Source organism: Arachis hypogaea, chromosome 20 (genome assembly GCF_003086295.3).
Source record: "Arachis hypogaea cultivar Tifrunner chromosome 20, arahy.Tifrunner.gnm2.J5K5, whole genome shotgun sequence".
NCBI lineage: Eukaryota > Viridiplantae > Streptophyta > Magnoliopsida > Fabales > Fabaceae > Arachis > Arachis hypogaea.
Window position 1 is genome coordinate 142,353,206 of NC_092055.1, and position 24,375 is coordinate 142,377,580.

Here is a 24,375-nt window from a genome sequence, read left to right on the forward strand (position 1 = left end):
TGTTGAAATACACTTGAAAGAAGCTCCTGAAAAAATGATTATTTTTTAAGTTTGTTTGTGATTTGTTCCTTCATGATTTATCTGTGTCGAGATATTGCTTCTTCTTTGAAAGATTTTTGGTGTCATGAAAAAGTAAAAATCAATAAATAGTTGCTCGATCATCTTTAAAGACAAAGAGTATCAAGCAATGATTCTTACAACTTGTAAAGGAATTTGACTTATGTATATCTTGAAAAAATTTAAAATCAAGTTACCAGGTCCTATGACACTATTTTATGACAACCAATCTGCTAGATATATTATGACTAACCCAATATTTTATAAAAAGATGAAATACATTGAGATTGATTGCCACAAAATTAGAAAAAAAAAATTAAAATAGTTCCCTGAATCTCATGCCAATTCTATTAAGGGAATAATTTGTTGATGTTTTTATAAAGGCACTTTTACTAAATTTTTTTGGAAAAATATATAGTAAGTTAGGAATATTTAATTTGTACACTTCTAATTTATGAAAGGCTATTAATTAATGTATGAGTACTACTAATGCATGAGGGAATGAATCCTCTCAATTTTCTTTAACAATTGATGGAGTAAAGTGTGATCTCCTACTATTAATTTTATAAGTGAGACAAAAAATAAATAAAAAAAAATAATAAAAAATTAAAAATTATACTTTACATTTTCAATTTTTTCTAATAATGGAGACAATCCATTCCTAATACATGATATATAAAGGTGGCAAGTGATAGATAGTGGCATGAATTATATAAAGATGGTCGGTGATAGTGGATACTATGTAACACTAATAGATGATACTTAAAATTGTTAATGAGAAAAAAAAAATAATAAGGAGGTAGTTAGTATAAGACATAAATATTAGCTAGTAGCCTAGTACATATTTTGTAACAGAATTAGTTATGCTTTTTTTCTCTTTTTCTGTTTTTGGTTATATATGATTGCACATTCAACTTTTATAATGTGTAATTTTTTACTAAGATTTTATTAGATAGATAATAATTTTTGTGAATAATGTGAATAATAGACTCTAAAATTGGTTCAATAAAATAAAAATATATTATACTCCTAAATTATCCACCTAAATCTTAATATTAAGATAATCATTTGCACACCTAATGAATTAAATATCCGATATATTCATTGTTCATATCATTTAGTATTTTCATTATCTATCTATACTTTTCATTTTTACTATTATAATATTTATATTTTTCTCCTTCTTAACTTGCATAACAGAACTTTTATTTCTACCCAAAAAATGTGCGGTTCAAATACTAAAAATAATTAAATTATGTATATTTTTATATATTAATACATAGGGGCTAATTTCAGCGAAATAACACTTTTGTAATTTTGTGAAATCTGTTTAGTATATAAATCAGTTGAAACGGCATATCCATGAAAACGAGAAGTGCATGACACACACTACACTCACCTCAGCTCACTACTCACTGCTCTCACTCTCCGTCATGGCAACCAACGCCAACACCACCGCCGGTGAATGCATTACGGCCTTCTCCGACAACGGAACCGTGGAGAGCTCCCGTTACTTCCACGCCCGCCGGACAGTCCTGGAGATGCTCCGCGACCGCGGCTACGACGTGCCGGACTCCGAGTTGACTCGCTCCCTTGCCGAGTTCCGCTCGCTCTACGGCCAAATTCCCGACGCCGAAACCCTCCGTATCTCCGTCTCACTTCGCTCTGATCCCTCCAAAATGGTACGTACCTAAACCCCTACGTATACGCATACGAATATACGTACGACTTCTCGTGACGTTTCACTTGCTTAGTTCTGATCTGAATTTGAAGTTCTTTCTTACATTCTCTGTCTTTTGTATTGTGTTTATTTTTGTTTTTCCAAGTTTATTATGAAACTGCGCTCAAAATGGTACGTTACAAAGGGTTTTTCATTTGAGGTGGGAGAAGAAAAGAAACTAGCCAAAAGTACGAGCAACCAATGTAATATTTATACAATGTGGACAATGGAGGTTTAGGGAATATTAGAGATATAATTATTAGTGTTACTTTTTTTTATCAATTGAAACTTTTGAGATGAGTGGTATTATGACATGGTATTAGAACTCCGGATTCAAAAGGTTAAGACTTCGATCTTTGGTGAACCTGAAAATCAGTTTAAACTTTTAGGAAGATATTTATTATTCCTGGGACTCGGATGGTTATTCTAGATAATATTGGGGATGTTCATTTTGTAACTCATATAATCCATTGTACAAATAAACCATTGTCTCCCTAGCGGGACTCAAGAAACTAAGCTATTTGATTTCAGAAACGTTTTTTTTTTTTTATTTCATTTTCAATATATTTTTTTCCTTCAATAATTGATTAGGTTTTAATGTTTTGCTACAAATTTTGCAATTTATAAGAAAAGTTTCTTGGTAATATTTATTTACATAAACTTACCAAAAGCCTAAAAATCATTTCTAAATATTCGAATAGTTTAGATATTAATTTTTTATGAAAGGCCTATTAAATTAATATGTATTTTTTATGGATAGAATTTTTAGTATTTAATCTTTTATAATAAAAAATAGTAGCCAGAAGAATCAAACTTTGGCTCTTCGTTAGGTTTATTTATTAAATTTTGTCCTATTTTGTTAAGCATCGAATTAGCAAATAAAAAATAAATTTTATTTAGTATTTTCTATAATGTTTCCACTTTTAATAAATAATACATTCATCTGTTAAGATTTAGTTGATGTGCTTGTTATTGGTGATTTATCGGAAATGTTTGGTAACCAAAGAAAATCAGCCAAAAACAGTCATAACTTATCTTATTTAGCATTCATTAATTGTTGCGATAATTAATTAATGCTAAATAAGGCAAGTTCTGGCTATTTTTTTTATCTACTTAGCATTACCCTTGTTTTATATATTGATTAATGTTTATGTTTGATTTTTTTTTGCGATTTTTTTTCTTGATTGCTTACGAATAAAAAAGTATCAATGAGTAAATCCAATGGAGGGTTCATATGCATATAATTGAAGTTACCATATTTGCTGTCAAAATTTAGAGGTTTTAACATTTTATCAACACTAGGATAATGTTATTTACACACCTGAAAAATCTTATGAACATATATATATATATTTATTATTGGATTTATTGCTTTTTTATATAGATATCTAATTGGACACCAAGTTAGGTGTGAAAAATAACATTTTTGATATCTAGAACAGAAATTAGAAAACTGTTGTATATATCCAAAGGAAGATATTTTTTTGTTCATTTATAAGAACAACCCTTAATTATTATATTTTAAATTGTGCTAAATAATTTGTATATTCGAAGATCTTGATAGGAGATCGATGAAGCAAAAATCATAAACTAAATTAGGGTCCTCAACCTCAACAAATATTAAGTGAAAAATGTCATTGACAACTTAGATTATATATCTAATAAGTTAATGGTAATTGCTCACGTGAAGTTATTTTCGTACATACAAAATTATTAAATAATAATTTAATCAAACAAGGCAAGCTATCTAATAGTTTTGAAGAAGTTAATGTGCATTTTACCTTTTTTTTTCTTTTATGTTTTAACATTTTCTATGACCAAGGAAGAGCAAGCCCCACACCACTCTCACACACACAAAGAAGGGAAAAACAAAAAAAGATGCTTAAGAGTGAGGATGGTTTTGCTGTGCAGGTACTGGTTGTCTTTATGGGACCCGTTGATATTATTAAAAAACAAACTCTAAAGAGTATACATGACCAGATTCCAGGTAAAGGAAAATTGAATGGACTGCTAGTTATTGTGCAAAGCAAAATGACCTCGTATGCAAAAAAGGAACTGATGGAAAGTTATCCATCTAAAGTTGAGATTTTTGAGGTAATTTACCCTCATGAATGCTTAGTTCTTTCTTTTTATCCATTTAGTTTTTTCTAGTGTTCTTCTGCATAATATTTTCAATATCCATGAGACCTGAACGTGAGGTTGCTCAAGCATGCATGAGGGCCTAGCCATTTTAGCATACACTTGTTTGATATGATGATTTTTTTTTTTTCTCTATACTAATGCATATTTAGTTCTTGCTTTTTGGTGATGTTTTTACCTTCTTGATAGATATGTTAGTAAGCTTCATTATGTATACTAACAGTTACAGGTACTTCGTGCCTTTGGTGGTTGAGGAAATAAAAAAAGTCACAAGAGATTGTCTTAAAAGATTGTATATAGAAGGGTATTTTTGGTTTCAGCAAATGTGGACATTTTAATGTCATCAACAGAGTTTCATAAAAGCGATGATAGGAAAGATTTCACAGATAGGAAAAGTTGAGACTAACTTTGCATAAGAACATAAAAATGCATTTGCATGAATTATCAGCTTCCAATTTCCTGAATTTGGCTTGTGGGGCATCAATATTTCTTGAATTTCCCTTCTCTGAGAAATGGGCTTATTAGTATCAGATGCTCAAAATTTTCTTGAAGATGTTTTTGTGTATTAATTTTTCTTGAAAACTAAAATATCCGTTTTAAAATCCTTGGAACTGATTTTGGTAATTTCTCATACATTAGTTATAAAACTATATATCAATTTAAAATAGTCTTAATGTTGATATGGCAAGCTTTCATTCTCATTTTTGCATTTACATAAACATCGACAAATGATAATACCTTTTTTTTTTCGTGTGTGCGCACGCATGCGCTTAGATAACTGACTTGCTGGTCAATATGGCAAAGCATTTGCTGCAGCCAAAGTATGAGGTATTGACAGCTGATGAGAAGCAAGCACTGCTCATGAAACACAACTTGGAAGAGAAGCAGGTAATGTATCATTCTTACTATGCTCATGGAATTTAATAATAATGTCACTTTGCTTGAACAATAATTAAAGGCAAACATACTATTGGATCAGAATTATGAATTAGTTATTCACTATTTTTGGCCTTCTTTTTCAGCTGCCACTCATGCTAAAAACTGAAGCCATTGCTCGCTATTATGGATGGGAGAAAGGACAAGTTGTGAAGATCACTCACACTGGTGGCCTCATTCATTCTCTTGTCACTTATCGCTGTGTGGTGTGATGCAAAATTAAAATCACAAATGCAATGCAAAAATTTTCGTAACCAAGCAAACATCCTTATTTACTAATAGACTGATGTATTGTACTGCACAGTTTGCACTTAATTGGACATGTTGCTATGCATTCTTATTTAGATGTGTAAATTCATAACAATGGTGATCATTCGACATTTTGGCATGATCTATGGATGGATTTTGAATTAAAAAGTTGTTTATTTTGAATATTCTGTGTTTTTTTTTTAAATACTTATATTAAGAAAATAATAAAATAAAGTTTTGCAAATATATAAAACTAAGTTCATTGTTAAATAGTATTGCATGTCACCTAAATATACAGGCACGCAAAATTTGTTATAGAGCATTTTTTAAAATATCGTCATCATTTGTATAATAAGAATAGAACGAGAATAGTGTGTTTGATGAGTTATGGACGACGGCAGAATTTTGGTGGAAGAAAAAATTCTGGTACAGACAGAAGATCAGACAAGGAGAAGATAAAGGCAAAAATGGAAGCGATACCAATTTTTTTGTGATGACTGAAAAATTCAAACCAGAATGAAGAAGAAAATTATGGATTCTAGACACAATGGTTGAAAACCTGAAACCAAGAACATACATAAAACCAAATAAAAAATCACAAGTCACACTCGGCATGATGATAAGGGGAAAGTATTGCAAGTATAGACACCCCAAACCAACTTTAAAGTCTGGTCTAAAGTAAGTCACGCCAAGACTGTAAGAATTCTATGTCTAAGTGTGGCTTGGCTACACACATTTTTGATGCAGTCATGATCTAATAACGTCTTAGTAGACGTCGACCTTGAGAGTATGGTCAGATACTGAGATACATGGCGCAATGTTTTCAGTACATAAGAAACATAAATATTATCGGCGACAAGCATGCACGAAACAGGTGCTCAGGATTCTGCTAGGGTGGGATTATGATCTGGATAGCTGACAACAGAAGAAAACATCTGCATTACAGTATATCCATATATATATTTAAAATGGAGTCTAGCAACGAAGCATGGAAGTAATAAGGAAGGAATTACCCTCAGATATCGGGAATGGCTTTTTTCACTGAGAGGCTTCGAGCTCCTGCGTGTTTGATGCATTCTCGGAAGTGTCCAAGCAAGGACTGTTTTTTATTTGATCCATAGACTGAGCCTCAAATAATGACCAAGAATTCTTGAACTCCGGGTGAGGCATTTGTTGATTACTTTTCAAGCCCTCGTCTGGCAAGCTAGTCACAGGAAAATTCACCATGTTAGCTGCTTTGCTTTCAAAATGAACCTTCGAAGACATCGGCGAGTCCAGTTTATCCGAATAGTTTGCAGCTAAGTCCGGAGGACTATGAAAGAGAAGATGAGCCACAGTTCGATCAATAGGATTCGTCTGTGTTTCAACATCAGGGACCCTGGGATATCTGTAAGATCATTGTGGTTCATGCACACATCACATGTTAGCATCTTACAAGGGAAAGCAAGTGACATCCATAACTAGATATATAGATTAATATGTATTTTTCCACAAGATGAACATGCTTATAGTTTTCATTGAGCATACACTTTTTCTCATACGCATAACTAGTAACATAAGCTCTTAGCTCTATCAAGTTACAAGCAGGTGTTAAGTTAATTAACAAAATTCCTGTCTGTTCAGTGAGCTATAGATCACCTATTTACTCTTGGCAACCTGATCTGGTGTCAGTTAATCATTTTTTGAAGCTTTGGCTTAAGTGGAAGTAGTGGGTCTCACTACCCATAGTCCACTTGTTATGATTTGTTAATCAATTCTCGAATTTCCAAGGGTTTAGCGTCTTTCTTTTGTACAGAAGGATATATGATTTTGCAAATGGTTATGGATATTCAAATTATAATAATCGAATAATCATGCGTAACTGAATTACAGTTCAGCGGCATATGCTCATATTGCTGTAACCAATTCCATTTCAGAATTTAGCACAAGTTTCACGTGTGAAGAGTGTCTTATGCTAAGGAATTGTTTACAAGTTAGGATTTTGGGGGGAGGGAAGAGGAAGGAGGGGTTTGTAGTGTAAAAATAAATCTAAAACGACAAGTCTTTCCTTTCCTTTCCGTTTCCTCCAAAACCCCAACACCCAAATAATCCCTTATTAATATTATTATGATGATGATGATGATGATGATGATGACTGACATTTACTCATAAAATAATGCCAGAAGACAAATTTAACTATGACAAATTTCTACTTCTGTGGGAATTTGTTTCCAGTGATGAAAAATCACACACACACAAACTTGTACACAAGCACCAAATATTTCACAAATGCATAGAGCAACTGCAATAAGTTTTTAACAAGTCATGGCTATTAAAGTAGCTGAGAATCGCAAAAGCTTTCCTGACCTGCTTTGGGTGTTTTTTTCTTCTCTTGCAATGACTTCAAGTTCTTCTCTGCTACTTTTGTTAGTGCTGCTAGTATCACTGGCATAATGCCTTTGAATTGCACTCTGTGCCAAACGGAACAAGCTGTCTCTGATGCAGAGTCTTATTTGGATGTCTAACTGTAGAAAAAGTTTGCCTCGGGATTGTGGCAATGTCTGAATTAGTACACAAATAATCATATTATAATGAATATACTATTAGCCAATAGCTTAACAAACCTTAGATATTATATCCTGAAGCTTGTACAGTATGGCATCTTCAACAAAATCATTATCAACTGCTGCAGAGACTGTATTAGAATCATCTTGTTCAATCGGGGGATCAAGAGAAGGCAGAGTTAAATCTTCATTTTCTAAATCGGTTCCATCACTGAGAGTACTTTGGTTTTCCATGGGAGACTTTTGAGTGATGGATTTATTAGTGCTAGGAACTTGATGACCCAACTGTTGTCTTTGTTTCTGAATAGCAAGCATTGCCTGCATTTGCTGTCGCCTCCTCAACTTTTCAATTTTCTCCTGAGGGGTCATGGTTTGAGGCTTGACCGAGTCCACAGACTTCTTCACAGGATTCATTATACCAGGAGACACTTCATACCCAGAAAGAACAGGCTGACATCTAGGATCTCCTGGTTGGGTCTGTGATAGCATTGGCATACCAGCATATGTATTAGTAAGGTTCCCGTACACAGGTGATGCAACATATGGATTCATCATGTTCTGGTATAGTGTTTGAGGTCCTTGAAGATGCTTCTGTTGACCAAGAATTGAAGAGGGAGAAGGTTGCATGACAGAAGGTGCCAACTGATTCTCAAATTGTCTTGCCATCCTTCCTGAAGACGACCAGTTACCATAAGGGCCATGCAATGCTTTCCCCTCTTGTTTCACCTGTGAACTTTTCCGAGCTTTCAACGAATTTTTCTGCTTCAGGGGCTGCACATGTATAAATTGGACAAAGATCAAATACTTTGTCGCGTAGGAGGAAACAGTAAAATATAGTTGTTGCAAATGATTATGTTGAGATTATTCAGCTGTGTATGAAAAGAAATTGAAGATCTTATCAAACGAGATACACGTTAGGAAAACGATGCCACCAATGGCCGAAGACGGAAGCGGCACATTATCACAGGTGGCTTGGAGGCATGGTAGTGAATAATCACTTACATTATCATATGAGAGACAAAATAAACAGGAGATTATTTTAATTCAACTACAGTACTACACATACCTGCTGATCCTTTCCAGTTGGCTTACATCCACCTCCAGCAGATCCCACATCAACTGTAGTTGCACAAGAATTTTGTAAATCCTTAGATGCAGCACCACCAACCTTCCCGTAACTGAGAGAAAATGTTTGATCATTGCATTGAGCATGTTCTTCTTTAATTTCCAAAGGCTCAGATCTGTTCCTTAAAGATCCAGCTGGACTTGGTGCATCTACTGGTATGGGTGCTGGACTGTTATTCACATCTTTAGAGGACCAAAGCTCATCAGAATTATCAAGAGTTACATTGCCAAATATAGGGTCATCATTGCTGCAAAATCATCACTTGTGAGAATATTCAGTCAGATAGATGCCAATCTAAGATAACAAAGATCACACATTCTGAAAGCCAAGGGGACTAAAATGCACATATCTATGCAGATAGATGCACATTTTCAAATAAGCACTGTCAACCAGTCACTCTTGAACTTCCTTCCCATGTTACCGATCACATGCATGACAATACATCATAAATGCACGTATCCCATATAAAATAGTTCAAATATCTACTTTACCTGAAAATTCGATCAAGGTCATCAAAACTGCCTATGTTAGCCCAGCCATAATCCACAAAGTCACCTTGCTCTTTACCTTCATTAGCATTTTGGAAAACTTCTGCATCCTTATCAAGCTGTGTAGTCTCTTCTGCCAAACAAGTACACAATTAGGAATGGCAATATGCAGGATTACACATCATGCATGTTTATCATTTTCATAAATGATTCTGGAACACAAACGCAAAATACATCAGCAAACACATCTAAACATGGATGTGCTTACTATATACACATAATTCCAGAAGAATTAGCAATTTTACCACCTCTCGAGCAACTGAATTTGCCTAGTTCACTTAAATTTTTAGATACTTCAGTACCCAGAGAGCCCTGATCAATTTTATCTACAGTGGATAAAGACAGGTCGGGCCATGAGTCTTTTCCATAGCCTGAGCCAGATAGTCCTCCACCAGTATCATGGTTGGAACTGCTTCCTATCTTTCTTTCATGAAAATTTGTTTTATCCTCAGGTTTCTTCTGCTCATTCAACTTTGTCCCAGCTTCTTGATTCCATTCTTTCTTGTTGCTAAGATCTTCACTTCCCTCTGGATAGGGCACAATATGATCATCATTCTCACCAGCTTCACCCCATATTATGTTAGCAAGCTGAAAACAATCCAGTATAAAACATTCATAAACACGAGTAAATTTTACAGCAACTTGGTATCGATTTTGTAATGTAAAAGATCACTGTTTGAAGCATGCAATTGAATATAATAGAGCAATAAAGAATTACAAAAGGAGAGGAGGATAAGGATTCCTCCAAAGGAACGCTAACCTCTATTATAATAATAACAATTAAACCCTTATCTAAACAAAAAAGTAAATCATATAATAATGGTAAATATAAAAACTAATAATATTGTTATATATTTGTTTATTTATAACATTATGAAAGCCAAGGAAAACCTAAAGGTTGTGACAACATAAAACACTTTGGAAGGATACATCTGTATGGCAATATATAGACATATAGTGTTGATAAAATCAATCCTAAGTAAACTTCTATGACATTGTTACTGTCTTCCTCTTCTTTTATATTCCTACAGATTCAACATTTATAATCCTACCCAGTCTGAAATATGACTTACATTTCGATAAAGAAAAGTTTGATAGCACAACGATAGCCATTGCATTTTCAAGAACTTACAAATTAGAAATGACAGATATCTATTCAGTATCACTGACTTGAAGAGACTGTTGGGATATGCTAGCACCTATTAGGATAGGTTCATTATCTGTATTAATACTTTAATTTAGAGACATTAGTATGAGACATGAATTACCAATCACTAGACAATAATTGCCAACTATCCTAGAATGTACATCCGCTAAACAAAAATCATTATGAAAGAAATAATATACAGTTTTCCATAACATAACGACATAGTTATTTCAAGAAATACACATAGCATTTGATTTTTGCGAGTATTTGTTTAAATATATTGAATAATGACAATCATTCTTATATCAAAGTATTTGTAAATTCACTTGTCAAAATCAAGAATATATGCGATTTGTGGAGAAAAGACCAGTAGAGCATCTAGTAACTAGTAAGGAAGGTAGATTAGGGGCAGAGAGACCTAAGAAAACTTTGCATGAGGTGGTCAAGACTCGAGAGAGATATGATCATAATGGGCTTACTTCAGATATGACACATGACATGGCACAACGGCGTTATTTGAAAGTAAATCTGCAATTTCAAGACCAGCTAAGGGAATCTGAACAGCCAAACGTACAGCCACTTGCCACAAGTTAAATGATAAACATGTCCAATCACATTGAAACCAGATGTAGATATGAGCTACTTGATAGTTGATATTGCTTCTCTGTTGTCTGTGTGATAAAATAATCAATTCCACTCTTTATATGACTTGGGGCAAAAGTGTACTTGCAATCAATAAGGAAAATGAAAAGGTGTTACAAGAAGCTGGTAAGCAAGATCAGAGGGAAATTGATCCAGAAATAGTGGAGCACGGCAAAGCAAAGTGCATAGAGCTAAAATAACTAATCTAGATATAAGAGTATATGAGAGAGATTTGCAGTGGAAATCTCTCAGACTGGTATGACTCTCAATCAGTATTTCCATTTTCTCGAAATTCTATCTTCTTTCTCCATTCTTTACACTTGCCTCCAAATTTTTCGCCAATGTAGGTGGGGTTCTGGCCTCTGAATTTGATGGATCAAGGATAGTTTAGTAACGGTATTTGCCCTTTTCTTCTACACTGCTTCTATCAGTGTTACTGTTTTATTTCCATCACTGATTACTTCAGACTTCATACAGTGATTTTGGGTGTATACTTGATTTGGTGAATTACATCTATCATAATTCTCTTCCTGTAATTTCTGTGTTGAGGGTGCTACGTTTCATGCTTACATTGTCACCATCTTGATTATATATATGAAATCACAGAAGACAATGAATCAGAAAGCAGTCACTGGCAAAATCGTTGGAGAAGAAATCAGCACATCATCACACAGATAGTATTGACTTTTCTTATCTTTTTTAGGAAACAGGCCTGGTAATTCTGTTAACCTTCCATCTCTTTAGCACTCCGATATTGACCATCTTCATCACTCCTTACAGCTTCCATATTGTGGTCAAGTCCCAGAAATTTACCATAAGGCCCTTTACTCAATTCACGTTGCAAGAAACAATTTTGAACGGTATTGTCCTTTAATGGTCACAGCTTAGTTTTAGTACTTTGATATCCTCTTCTTCCATCTCTTCTTCCCCTTTGCAAGAAACATATGCCATTAACAATAGGACAAACCTTGAATCAGTCCTAACCTCTGTTCAAAGTTTCTTCGCATGCAACATCAGTTTCTTAAGTTTTGCTTCAAATCCTATTTCTGCATGTCCTGGAATTCCAGCCCCTCAAAGAATTTTCACTCATCTTGCTACAAAGTTAACTTATTCCCATCTCTTACATTTTACATCGGAGAAATTCTGTACTCAAACAAGTCAGAACTACCAGGAACTGATGGGAAAATGCAGCATATCCAAGTGAACATGTTTTTTTCACCTTGAGGAGAGTAACCAGATTCAAATTAAGGATATCCCGTCTCTCATTGTTTTCCCCTTTAAATTTTTTGTACTTTGCCATGCTTCAATAAGCATGCAGAATTCTAAGAACATTCAAACAAATCATGTAAGCCTTACTTTCCCTTCTAGCTCATAGATGAATCTCCAAAGACACAACAACAACAACTAACAACAAAAGGAACAAACACAAAAAGACAAAAAATAAAAAAACTCCGAAGTAATACAACAGCACCTTCACCTCAATCCTTTTACTCCATGCTTAAATCACACAGAAAATAATCAAATTCATTGCAACAACAGCAAGAATCTAAGCAGTTCTTACAACACCAATACATCTCCATTAATTTAAAAAATAAAAAATAAAACAAAAAAAAAGGAACAAAAACTGGATAATTGACTATGTTCAGAATTTCAGCTAAAAAATTCAAAAGTAAAAGTTAAATAACAAAGAAAGTAGGTTGAGAAAATTTGACTAACCTCTTCGTCGTTCCAATCAAACATCTCTTATAAAGCAATCCACGAAATCGAAACCAGAATCAAAGACTAGGCCGTGAATTAGCTCACTCATCGCCGGAATCACCACAAGATTTTACAGTGAAACGCACACCATAAACTCCAACGACAGAATCGAAACGGCGTCGCTTCAAGCTTCTCCCATAAACACAACAGTGCATGCAAGGTTTCAGAGAGAGAGAGAGAGAGAGAGAGAGAACTGCAGAAACAGATTTCAGTTGCAAGTTGCAGGAAGAGTAACGGAGTTTCCAGAGAGAGAGAGAGAGAGAGAGAGAGAGAGGGAGGTGTAAGGTGTTTGTGTATGAGATGGGGTCGAGTGCACGTGACGTCACGTGAGTAGGTGACTGAATGGCTTACAATTGGAGCGTGGGTCCCGCGTGAGAAACACGTGTGAATGGGAGCGTATCTAAAGTAGTGGCTAAGAATGGCCCTATCAAATGCTTTCAGCTCATTGGTTATGTTTTCCCTTCTTTGCTTTTAAATATTTTTCACTCTTTCATTCTGCGTTTCGCGTTTCGAAGACTTGTCGTTTCGTCCGCTACCCGTGAGCTGTGTGGGCCCCACCCATGGGGCGTTTTCCGTGGCTGTGGTCGTTTTGCCGGTCGCTTTCGATATGGGCCTGTGTGGGCCCAATAAGGTCATATTTATCCAAGTCAGAAAATTCAGCCTCGGGAGTTTCACATTCATCTTTTTTTGGGAGTTGAAAGTTGAAACTTGCGGTAAAATTCAGATATTCTTTTAACTAAACAAAATAAGAGTTTAAATTTAGGTGGAGTTGATACGAAACTGAACTTTGAATTGTTAAATGATTTGATAAGTTGGAATAAATTATAATATGATAGTTTTTAATTATTAATTTTATATGAAAATAATAAAAAAATATTTGATTTGGTCTGTGAAGGTATATTTGAGTCTTAATTTAATTATTAAAATTTTAATTGTTTCAATTTAGTCCTTAAATATTTCAAATTTTAATCACGTTAATCTCTACGGTTAGGGATGTCAATGGGGCAGGACGGAGGCGGGGGATGCCTCCCTGTTTCCCATTCCCGCCCTAGGTTTGCTCCCCGTTCCCGTCCTCATTTTTCACGGGGACCTCATTCCCCATCTCTCTGATAGTTCTAAACGTCAAGATGATGACTTCTTATAGAATAATGCAGTAGGAGACACAACGGCGAGTCAAAGCACAGAGCAGTGGATGAGGTGGGGGACGTGACAGCAAAAAGAAAAATAGACACGACGACAGTTATGGAAAGGAACGTCATGAATTTAGAGAACGACGCGGCGAGTGTGATGGAACGGTGAGGGATGATAATGCTGTGAGACAGGAGAGTGCCAGGGGTAGCTACAGAGAGGTTGGATGGAGTATGGACAACGTTAAGGATCTATGAATTGAAGAAGGATTATGCAAATGAGGATTAGGAATTATGGCATGTGAAATGACTAAAAAACATATATGAGAAATAAACTATTAATGACAATTAAGTAAATTTATGAATTTCGGGGATTAGCGGGGATGGGAGGGGATCCCCGCTCGCGTCCCCGCGCCTGTCTCGAGGGAATTTTGCCCCCCGTCTCCATCTCCGTAGGAAAAATTCTCCACAATCAGATCCCATTCGGGCCAGTCCCCGCAGGAATTTTCGCGTCTCGGAGAGTTTTGCCATTCCTATCTGCGGTAGTTTTCGTCACAGAATCAATTGAAAAGTTTAGGGATTAATTTGAGGTAATTGAAACTTTAAGGATTAAATTGAGACTTGAGTGTAACTTTAATGACCAAATTAAATATTTTCTTAAAAATAATTGTACGTAAGTCTTCACTACTTTAATTTTAATGTATTATAAAGTGTTTTATAAAATTATCTAATTATATTACTTTTTTAGATAATCTTTTATACAATTAATGTAAAATATATTATTTTTTGATGTAATATTATATAATTAAATAAATACATAAAATTATTTTACCTGAAAATATATAAAAATTAAATTCATCAAATAAAAGAAATATATAACTACCAAATGGTCTTGACCTAACTTTGATTATATATAGTGTGTAAATCGCTTGAGATATTACAATTTATACTTATATGTAATATTTAGGATTAAATACGATTTTGATCCCTAATATAGAGGCCAAAAATTTATTTTGTCTCAAGTTTTTTTTTGCTACAAAATGATCTCGAAAATTTAACTTAATTTTAAAACCGTCCTTCAGACCAAAATGTCCCTTCTCCTTCTTCCCCAAAATCAAGCAGAAACAGAAGAAGAAGCAGAAACAGAAGCAACAATAACAATGAATCAACAATGTAATCAAGCAGAAGTAGGAGCAGGACAATAACAACAACAATGAATCAACAATGGAATCAATCAGAAATAGGAGCAGGAGCAGAAACAGAAGCAGGAGCATAACAACAACAACAATGAAACAATATAATCAATCAGAAGCAGAAGCAACCAAAAGCAACAATAATAAAAAATCAACAACATAATGGAAGCAATAGTAGAATGAAAGCAGAAGCAGAAGAAGAATAGAAGCAGAAGCTGGCGAGCCACCCGAAACCGCCATCACAGCGCCGCAACCCTTTTCCTCTTCTCTCTTTGCGCTACCCTAGCACCACCGTCACAGCGTGACCTCTTCTCCTCCATCGACTCACCACCGAAACCTTCCCATGTTCTTGCCTCGAACCAGAATCCACCGCCATCGAGCACCTCCGCCGAGCCCAAAAGAGCAGCGGCGAGATCCAGCTACCGAACGATGACGAGCAGCAGCAGTCCTGTTCTTGCCTCGAACCAGAATCCACCGCCATCGAGCACCTCCACCGAGTGCAGAGGAGCAGCGGCGAGATTTAGCTACCGAACAACGACGAGTAGCGACGGCGAATTGGAGTGGCGGGATCCTTCCCCCCGCGAATTCCTTCCCCCTTCCCCCCTTTTTCGTTTCCCCCTTATTCAACGTTTTTTTTAGTTAGGGGTATTTTTGAAATAAAAATTAAAAATTTGATAAAGATAATGATTTTAAAACAAACTGAAACCTTCAGGACCATTTTGTAGCGAAAAAAATGCCGAAAACGAAATAAATTTTCGGCCTCTACGTTAGATACCAAAATTGTACTTAATCCTAATATTTAAAAAATAAAGGAGTTTTACATACACATCCTTTATCCCATCAATTATTTTTAAATTTAGGGAAAAAGACAAATAGGTCCTTGACTTTTCAAACTTTTGACAAATACATCCCTGACAAAATTTAAATACAAAAAAGTCTCTGACTTTAACAAACGGAGGACAACTTAGTCCTTCCGTCTATTTGCCTCTCATACACCAAACGGAACTGGCTAACGTGGCTGAAACGGTGTTGAGGTGTCCGTTACGGTGCCACGCTAGAAGGGGAATAAAGTCGAAGGACAAATAAGTCCTTGACGAGAATTAAAAATTAAAAATCAAATCAATATTATCAATAAATATGTAAAGTATCTATATCCCCAGTTCCGTTTGGTGTATGAGAGGCAAATAGACGGAAGGACTAAATTGTCCTCCGTTTGTTAAAGTCAGGGACTTTTTTGTATTTAAATTTTGTTAGGGATGTATTTGTCAAAAGTTTAAAAAGTCAGGGACCTATTTATCTTTTTCTTTTAAATTTATTATTTTAAAAATCATTTAAACTTCTTGTTAAATGCTATATAAAACTATTTACGATATTAGTAAATAATCAAAATTAAACTCAATACACACTTGTAGAGATTTATATAAAAAAAATTGCAATGCAAAAATAATACATAAATCGTTATGTATTTATTTTGGTATTGTTTAGCATAAATGCTCCTAAGATTATGAAGTTTAAAGATTTTCAACCGATATCAATAACTATTCATCTAAATAAAACTTGTAAAATTAGGTTAAAACTCACATGTAATTAGGGGTGTGACAAACGGGTTATTTCGTCTCGCACCATCTCGTTCTGCCAAAAACTTACCATGTAATTATCTTTATGTGAAATTGATAACTAAAAGCTGTTAAATGATTTGATAAGTTTAACTAGATTGTCATCTAATAATTTTAAATTATTAACTTCACATATTGACAACTGCATGTAAATTTTTTCTGTAAAATTAATCGATCAAAATTGGAGATGTATGTCTTGACTTTTAAAAGTAAACTATTTTAAACAAAAATATTAACTTAAAATCAATTTAAATATCATATAATTATAGTAAGCATATTTTAAAGATTTGTAATATATATGATTTTGTAACAATTAATTTGGATTAGTCGAGTGGTTATCTCAGACGTGTACTTAAGTAAGTAATATCGGAAATTCAAATCCCACCTTGTATGTGCAACAATCCGTAAATGAAACTCAGATTCGCAACAAATTTTTTATCATTTACCTGTCGAGTTAAAAGATACCGTAAACCATAAAAAATATATATATGATTTTGTAACTGTCATTTTTAATATTTTATACATGAGGAATAATGTTATATGTATCACCTTTGTTTACAGTTACACCTTTTTATTTTACAATTTTTACTTTTGATATTAAAAATAATTAATAAAAACTAAAAGAATATGAAAAACTATTTTTTATACCATAAAAAAGTATACAAGAAAACATATGGGAAAAATAGTACAAATATCATTTTTTTAATAATATATATAGTAATTAAATAAATGATTCGGTCAATTTCTCAATTTTGATTAAATTCGAACCGGAAACATGCATGTGAATGTCTCAGAAAATAACTTAAAAATTGTTGTCGTTAGGAGTCGAACTACAATATTTTAAGTTATAAATTTCACTTATAATAATGATATTCAAAGGCGTTACATAACAGCATTCTTCGGTCTTCACTCAATAGAACACTTGTTCGTCACGTTTGACACCTTCTTTCTCCATTGTTTTCATGTATTATTGAAAACTTCTCGGTTTATTGTTTATATTATTATTATTAGTAATTATTGTTTGTTCTTCAATTAATTACTCAATATTCATGCTGTGTTATTTATGTTTTTTTTAATTATTTAGAATGATAGAGTTTAATTTTAACTTTAGTCAATAATTTTAGAATATGTATTTAATAACAAATTTTCTTAATGTATTGACGATTGGAACAGGACATGTTTAATGTGTCTTCAATTTTTTACCTTCAACTTATGAGAATGGACCTTGAAGTAAAAATATCAACGGCGACTTATAGGTAAGGTTCATAAATTATAACTCGATCTGAGTTGGTGGAAAGGGTGAAATTTATTCACGTATGATCGAAGTCTATTCTCATAAGTTGAAGGTGAAAAAATGAAGACACATTAAATATGTCCTGTTCCAATCGCCAATACATTAAGAAGAAATTTTGTTAAATATATATTCTAAAATTATTGGCTAAAATTAAAATTAAGCTCCGTCATTCTGAATAATTGTATTAATATGTCTAAGAATTTATCTTTTTAATTTTAAAAATACTATTTACATATTAAAATTATTTATATATAAGTATATATAATTTAATTTATTTTTAGTGTATATTTTATATCTCAATGTATATTAATTGATTTTAGTGTATACTTAATATAATTATTTTAATTCAATACGTGTAATAATAACAAGTTTATGGATCAAGATGATACATGTTATGGTTTCTGATACAGCTGCTTAGTATATACGGGAGTAACATTATTAAAATGGAAGAAGTGACAATCATATGAATCCTTTTTATAATATACAATGTGACAAAATTAAAATATATACAAATTAAATCCATTTTTATTAGTTACTTAAAAGTTGAAACTTAATATGCTTTTAGATTTCAACTGTAGTATACAAAACTGTGTTTGTTGTTTAGGCTAAAATAAATTTCTACTTATCCGTCATTATTCACAAGGACATACACCTAGAGAACTAACTATGATGTTTGAACCATGAAAGTGACATAGATTTGAACATGTTTTTATGTGGTGGTGAGCAAACCGCACATGCATCAGTTTGCAAGTTTGTGGCAAAAATTCTTCGGTTTCATGTATTATTATTATTATTATTAGGTAAATGTTACGGTGTTTAAAAGATGGTGTTTATTTATCAAAAAAATATTATTATTATTATTATTTTATAAAGATTAAACGAAACAGATCTGTTTAACTAATTTTTATGATTAATTAATTAAAGAGTTGATAAAATAAAAAATATTTTAAAATTATAAATTTTATATATAATATATTATTTTATTGTATTTAAATAAATATTTAATCAAATTAATTTTTATGATTTTATTTTCGTTAGTTCATTTTCAAAATTTTAATTTTATCCCATAGCCATTATAAAAGAAGAAAGAGAAGGACAACGAGAAATAACACGAAAAAAATCAAACTACACCTTCTTTTAATTTCTTTTCGAGTTTTTCTTTGTCAAAAATAATTAGCTACATGATAGAAAAGTTGTTTGTAATTTTATCTTTCAATGTTTGAGAAATATCAAGAAAAAAAAAAGTATAGATAACTAACTAAGTGGAGTGGACTTAAGTTAATTTTTTAAATTTTAAAAAATGCACCAATCATTATTTTTGTAGTGCGTACATTTATCATTTTCTTCCTCCTCTTCTTCTACTTCTTTCCTCTCTTCTTCTTCTTCATTAAATCTGCACTGTAGCACTGTACTACCCATCATCGTTAGTCGTGTACTCGTGTGCCACGCCGCCCATCTTCGTGCATTGGTCTGTGGCCGTCGCAGTGGCACACACCAGTCCGTTGTGTGCTGTGTCCACCGTGTCACCTATTGCCTGCGCAACAGTCCGTCGCGCATCGTGCCCACTGCGCCACCATCATCTGGGCACCAATCGCCACACACGTCATCTTCTTTTTCTTTTCCGTTGCACACTGCCCTACCGCACCGCCCATCATCCTGCACCAGTCGTCACTCACTTCTTCTTACTTCTCCTCCTCCTAGGTGTTGGATAATGGGATAAGTACTTTTTTCGTCCCTAAGGTTTGAGATCAAAATCAAAATCGTCTCTGACCTTTTTTTGTTATTAAAATCATCTTCAACGTTACAAAATGTTATAAAATCGTCCTTTTCTACTTCAATTTTATTTTTTTTACCAAATTATTCTTATTAAATATAAAAAATTATAAAATTATAAAATAAAATAAAAAATAAAAAAAAAGAAAGAAAACAAAGGGGAAGGGGAAGGGGAATCACGCAGAGGGTGGGGGACAGGGAAAAAGAAAGGGGAGGTCATGCCGTCGTTTGGGCTGCCTTGGAGGTGCACCCGCTGCCGCCCCTGCGTCCAACCCGCAGCCACCGACCGTCGCAAGCTTGCATGGAGGTACCGCCGCTGCCGTCCAGCTCCCGACCCTCCGTTGTTCGCTGTTCGAGTTCTACCTGCCTCTTCTCGAAGCCGCCACTTGCCCCTGCAAGCCCTCGCCGCTTTGTCCTCCGTCTCGATTCCAAGGGAAGACCGCCACCAGGAGTGGTGGTGGATTAGTCACGCACTTCTCCCTTCCGTGCCGCGAAATCACCGACGGCAGCTCTGCTCCTCACATCGTCATCAATGGCGGTTGTCCGCGGGTTCGGCACCTCCCAAGGAAGAAACCGAGCCCTGTCCCGTCGCCGCCGCTGAAGTGAGGTCCCGTCGCCATCGAGCCCTGTTGTTGCTTCTGCTTTTCTGCTTTTGCTTTATGCCTTCTGCTTCTACTTTTGCTTCTATTTTTGCTTTTGTTGTTGCTTCACCATTGTTGATTCACCCTTCACAATTGTTGTTGTTAATTTATTATTGGTGATACTGCTTCTGATTATAGTAAATTAGTAATTGCTTCTGATTATAGTAATTGCATGGTGGCAGTGATGATGGTGGTGAGGAAAGGGAGAGTGAGGAGGTGCAAAGGGGAAGAGGTGATGGCTATATTGCTGTTAATTTAATTTTTTGCTTCTACTTTTGCTATGTTCTGTCTGCCTGATAAAATGAAGAAGAGTGAGAAGCTGGAAGGGGAGGAGGGGTGGGTGTCCTCCGGCAATGGTAATTGCCGCGGCGAAGGTGAGAAGAAGAGGGTGATGGTGAAGAGTAGAAAGAAGGGGATTGGGGGAGGGGTGGGGGGAGAGACCGAAAAGATGCTGGGGAGTGGGTGGGGTGGGGTTTTTCTCTTTTTTTTTTTTAATATTATTTTTATTAATAATGAAGGATAATTTGGTCAAAAAATATAATTGAAGTAGAAAAGAACGATTTTATAATGTTTTGTAATGTTTGGGATGATTTTAATAAGAAAAAAAGGTCGGGGACAATTTTGATTTTGACCTCAAACCTTAGGGACGAAAAAAGTACTTATTCCCTGGATAATTTATATAACTAGTTTTGGATTTTTTTTATCTTTTGGATCTTAGATGTGTTTTTTTTATATGTTTTCGACGTTTTTTTTATGTTTTGGATGGTTCTTTTTTTTAGACTTTTGGATGTTTCTTTTATTAATTTTCAGATTTTTTTCAATATTTTTGGATATGTCGTTTTGTTAGGTTTTAAATTTTTTAAATTGATTTTAGATCTTCTTTTTATTAGATTTTGGATGTTTTTTTTGTTATGTTTTAAATATTTCTTTTTATTAGGTTTTAGATATTCGTTTTATAATAATTTTAGATATTTATTTTTAATTGATTTTAGATGTTTCTGATGATAATTTAAAATTACATATATTAAAAAAAAATTTAAAATATGGCACAATTCATTTTTTTTGTTTTTTTTAATGTACTTATTTTTCTATTAGTTGGTTACAGTTGATTATATTCTCAGTTAGTTACCTAATAAATTTGTTAAGAAAATACAGGAGCAAAAAAAACTCCCCAATTGATGGTTGGTCAAAGAAAAGAGGAAAGTGTAATAATTATTATTAGATCACCACTACATATTTTTTACACGTAGGTGCAAATATGATTATTATTAATTAATTATATATTGAAATTACTTTTTAATTAATAAAATAAAGAGGAGGTATATTACTGATTGTTAAGAAAATATTAGTATTAAGATAATATATATTCAAATCTTGTTTTTTATTTTTTAAAAGAATATATATTTATATCCTAACCCAAATAACATTTACAAAATTTAAAGTGAGATCTTTCTATTCTAAGTGAGCTACACTCAAAATTTATTAGTCTTAGTTAGAATTATAAGTAAGCTGTGACACGCGGGTCAACCTACTCAGATAAAGAAGGGTTCGGATTTAGTGATTCGAATCCGATCCGACTTGGAAAACAAGTCACAGTTCTCTCCCACTATATCGATTAGAAAAAGTATGAGGAGTCAATGAAATATTTATACAATGTGTATAATAGAGGTTTAGGGAGTATTAGAGATATAATCATTAGTGTTACTTTTTTCTATTAGCTGAAGTTTTTGGAATGAGTAGTATCATAACATGGTATTAGAACGCTAGATCCAAAAGGTCAAGAGTTCGATTCTTGGTGAACTCCAAAATCAGTTTAAGCTTTTGGGGAGATGTTTATTATCGCTAGTACTCGGATGGTTGTTTTAGATAGTATGAGAAATGTTCATTTTGTAACTCAATAGCCCATTGTATACATTGTACAAATAGTCCATTGTCTTCCTAGCGAGATCCGGTCGGTTATTATCTAGAGAGTAATAACCAACTAAACGTAAACTAATTTTTTATATTGTAAGAAAATAAATTATCTACAATTTTTTTAGATAAGATCATCATTACAGATGATTAAATTGTCATTTTTTTCTATAGAAGTATAAATATTCTATCAGTTTAAATATTTCTTAATTCATTTTATATTTATTATTTAAATTCTTGTTAACTTAAAGCATTAGAATTCTTTAAATGTACTTTTTTTTGGATGTGTCTTTTTTTTTAGTCAATGGATTAGACAATTCACAGTCCTAAGTTACACAATAACATAAGTTCTATATTCTTCACTGAGAATTCGAACCTGAGTGCAACTCCCAACGAGATAGGTGATGTTGCCATTGATCCAAGGCCTCCGTTGCTGGACGTGTTTTTATATATACTTTTCTTTTCTTTTTTTTTTTGGCCAAGACCCGGACCGCCAAGCCGGCCCAGATCCAAAGAGAGCAAAGCTCCAAATCCAACCCGACCCGTATTCTAAAACACACGGATTTGTAGTTTTTGTTTCCTTTGGGCCTAAGTTTTTTTTTTTTTTTTTAAAAAGAGCTTTTTTTATTTGCTCAAAATCACTCTGATGTATCATGATTTAATTGAGTGTTGCTTTGAACTAACTTAAATGTAGATATTTTAAAAAAGAAAGTAACGACCTGCAAGTATAGGTATATGTCATCGTCATATAATGATCATTGATATACACCCGACACAAAATATTTTTCATTATATTTTCAATATGATAGATATGAGACATCTATAACAATATTTCACTATCTGATTTTTTAGAAAGGCACCCTCAAGATATATATTTTTGGGCAGGCAAGTTTTGTACCTTTCATATTATATGAATTATGCTCTTGCTTTAATAATATATTAGGTTATATTTGTCATTTTGGTGATGGTATGATTCATAAAAATGCCGAGGGTATATGAAAAGTTAACTACTAAATTGATTATAAAATATTTGGTATAAATATATATATGTTATTTTTCTAATTATAGCTAAAAATCTATTAAAATTATATTCTTAAAATATTTTTTAAAAATACATATATAATATTTGATAATTTTGTCACAATCTTTATATTTTTTAGAGCTTTTTATGTTATGTTGATCTTTTATATGCATCTAAATCTTTGGAAGACATTTTTAGAAATGAATATTTTCATACATAGTAGATATAAAAAAAATTTTGCACAAACAACTAATTGTGTATTGTTACATTATCAAAAAATAATAAGTTTTTAATTATTGTCTAAAAAATTATGATTAAATTATTCTATTTTAAAAACTTTTAACTAAATTCCTACGCTAGTTTTAAATTTATAAATAAATCGTTTTTAATAACAAATGTTACAAAAATATTTTTATTCGTGTCATACTACTAATGAATATGTCTCAATACTAATGAATATGTCTCAACATGTTTTGTTAAATTAAATATTTTTTGAAAACAATAAAGACGTGATTATAAATTTAAGGTTAAATTAATCTGTCAATCTTTATAATTTTTATCAAATTTATAATTAAGTTTTTATATTTTTTTTCTTTTCAATTAAGTCTTTATAATTTATACATTGTTAATTTTGTAATTAAATTCTTATTAACAGTAAATATTAAAAAATTATAATGTGTGAATTTACTAATATACCCATACCCTTACTTTATACTTTACATAGGATTTATACCGTTTTTTTTTTTTTGTGACTATAGGATTTATACCGTTTAAATCTCCTTTCCCTTTAACTAAACCCAAATTAAAAAAGTATACAAAATTACAAATTCAATTAAAAAATTTATGGTTTTGAAAATTGGACCGAGCCCAATGGTCCAACCAGTCGAACTATGACTGAAGACTTTTAAAGTTTGAACCAGGTATTGGTGAACCT

The 24,375-nt window shown here is 33.1% G+C and overlaps 2 protein-coding genes across 3 annotated transcripts; one reads left to right on the forward strand and one right to left on the reverse strand.

The window, feature by feature from the left end:
• Positions 1 to 1,466: 1,466 nt before the first annotated feature.
• LOC112783299 (DNA-directed RNA polymerase V subunit 5C) lies at positions 1,467 to 5,284 on the forward strand. The gene is made up of 4 exons (XM_025826191.3): positions 1,467 to 1,739; positions 3,689 to 3,871; positions 4,691 to 4,804; positions 4,939 to 5,284. The coding sequence occupies exons 1-4, from the start codon at positions 1,491 to 1,493 to the stop codon at positions 5,062 to 5,064; spliced, it is 672 nt and encodes a 223-aa protein (XP_025681976.2). The 5' UTR covers positions 1,467 to 1,490; the 3' UTR covers positions 5,065 to 5,284.
• Positions 5,285 to 5,652: 368 nt separating this feature from the next.
• LOC112783298 (protein LNK2) lies at positions 5,653 to 13,326 on the reverse strand. 2 transcript variants are annotated; one of them, XM_025826188.3, is made up of 8 exons: positions 12,824 to 13,326; positions 9,564 to 9,906; positions 9,262 to 9,391; positions 8,711 to 9,017; positions 7,705 to 8,415; positions 7,448 to 7,605; positions 6,115 to 6,488; positions 5,653 to 6,016 (listed from the first exon to the last, which is right to left on the reverse strand). In XM_025826188.3, exons 1-7 carry the CDS (start codon positions 12,845 to 12,847, stop codon positions 6,140 to 6,142), a joined length of 2,022 nt encoding a protein of 673 aa, XP_025681973.1. In that variant the 5' UTR covers positions 12,848 to 13,326; the 3' UTR covers positions 5,653 to 6,016; positions 6,115 to 6,139. The 2 variants fall into 2 exon arrangements, with proteins under 2 accessions (XP_025681973.1, XP_025681974.1); XM_025826189.3 differs by having other exon boundaries at positions 5,653 to 6,036.
• Between the last annotated feature and the right edge of the window lie 11,049 nt (positions 13,327 to 24,375).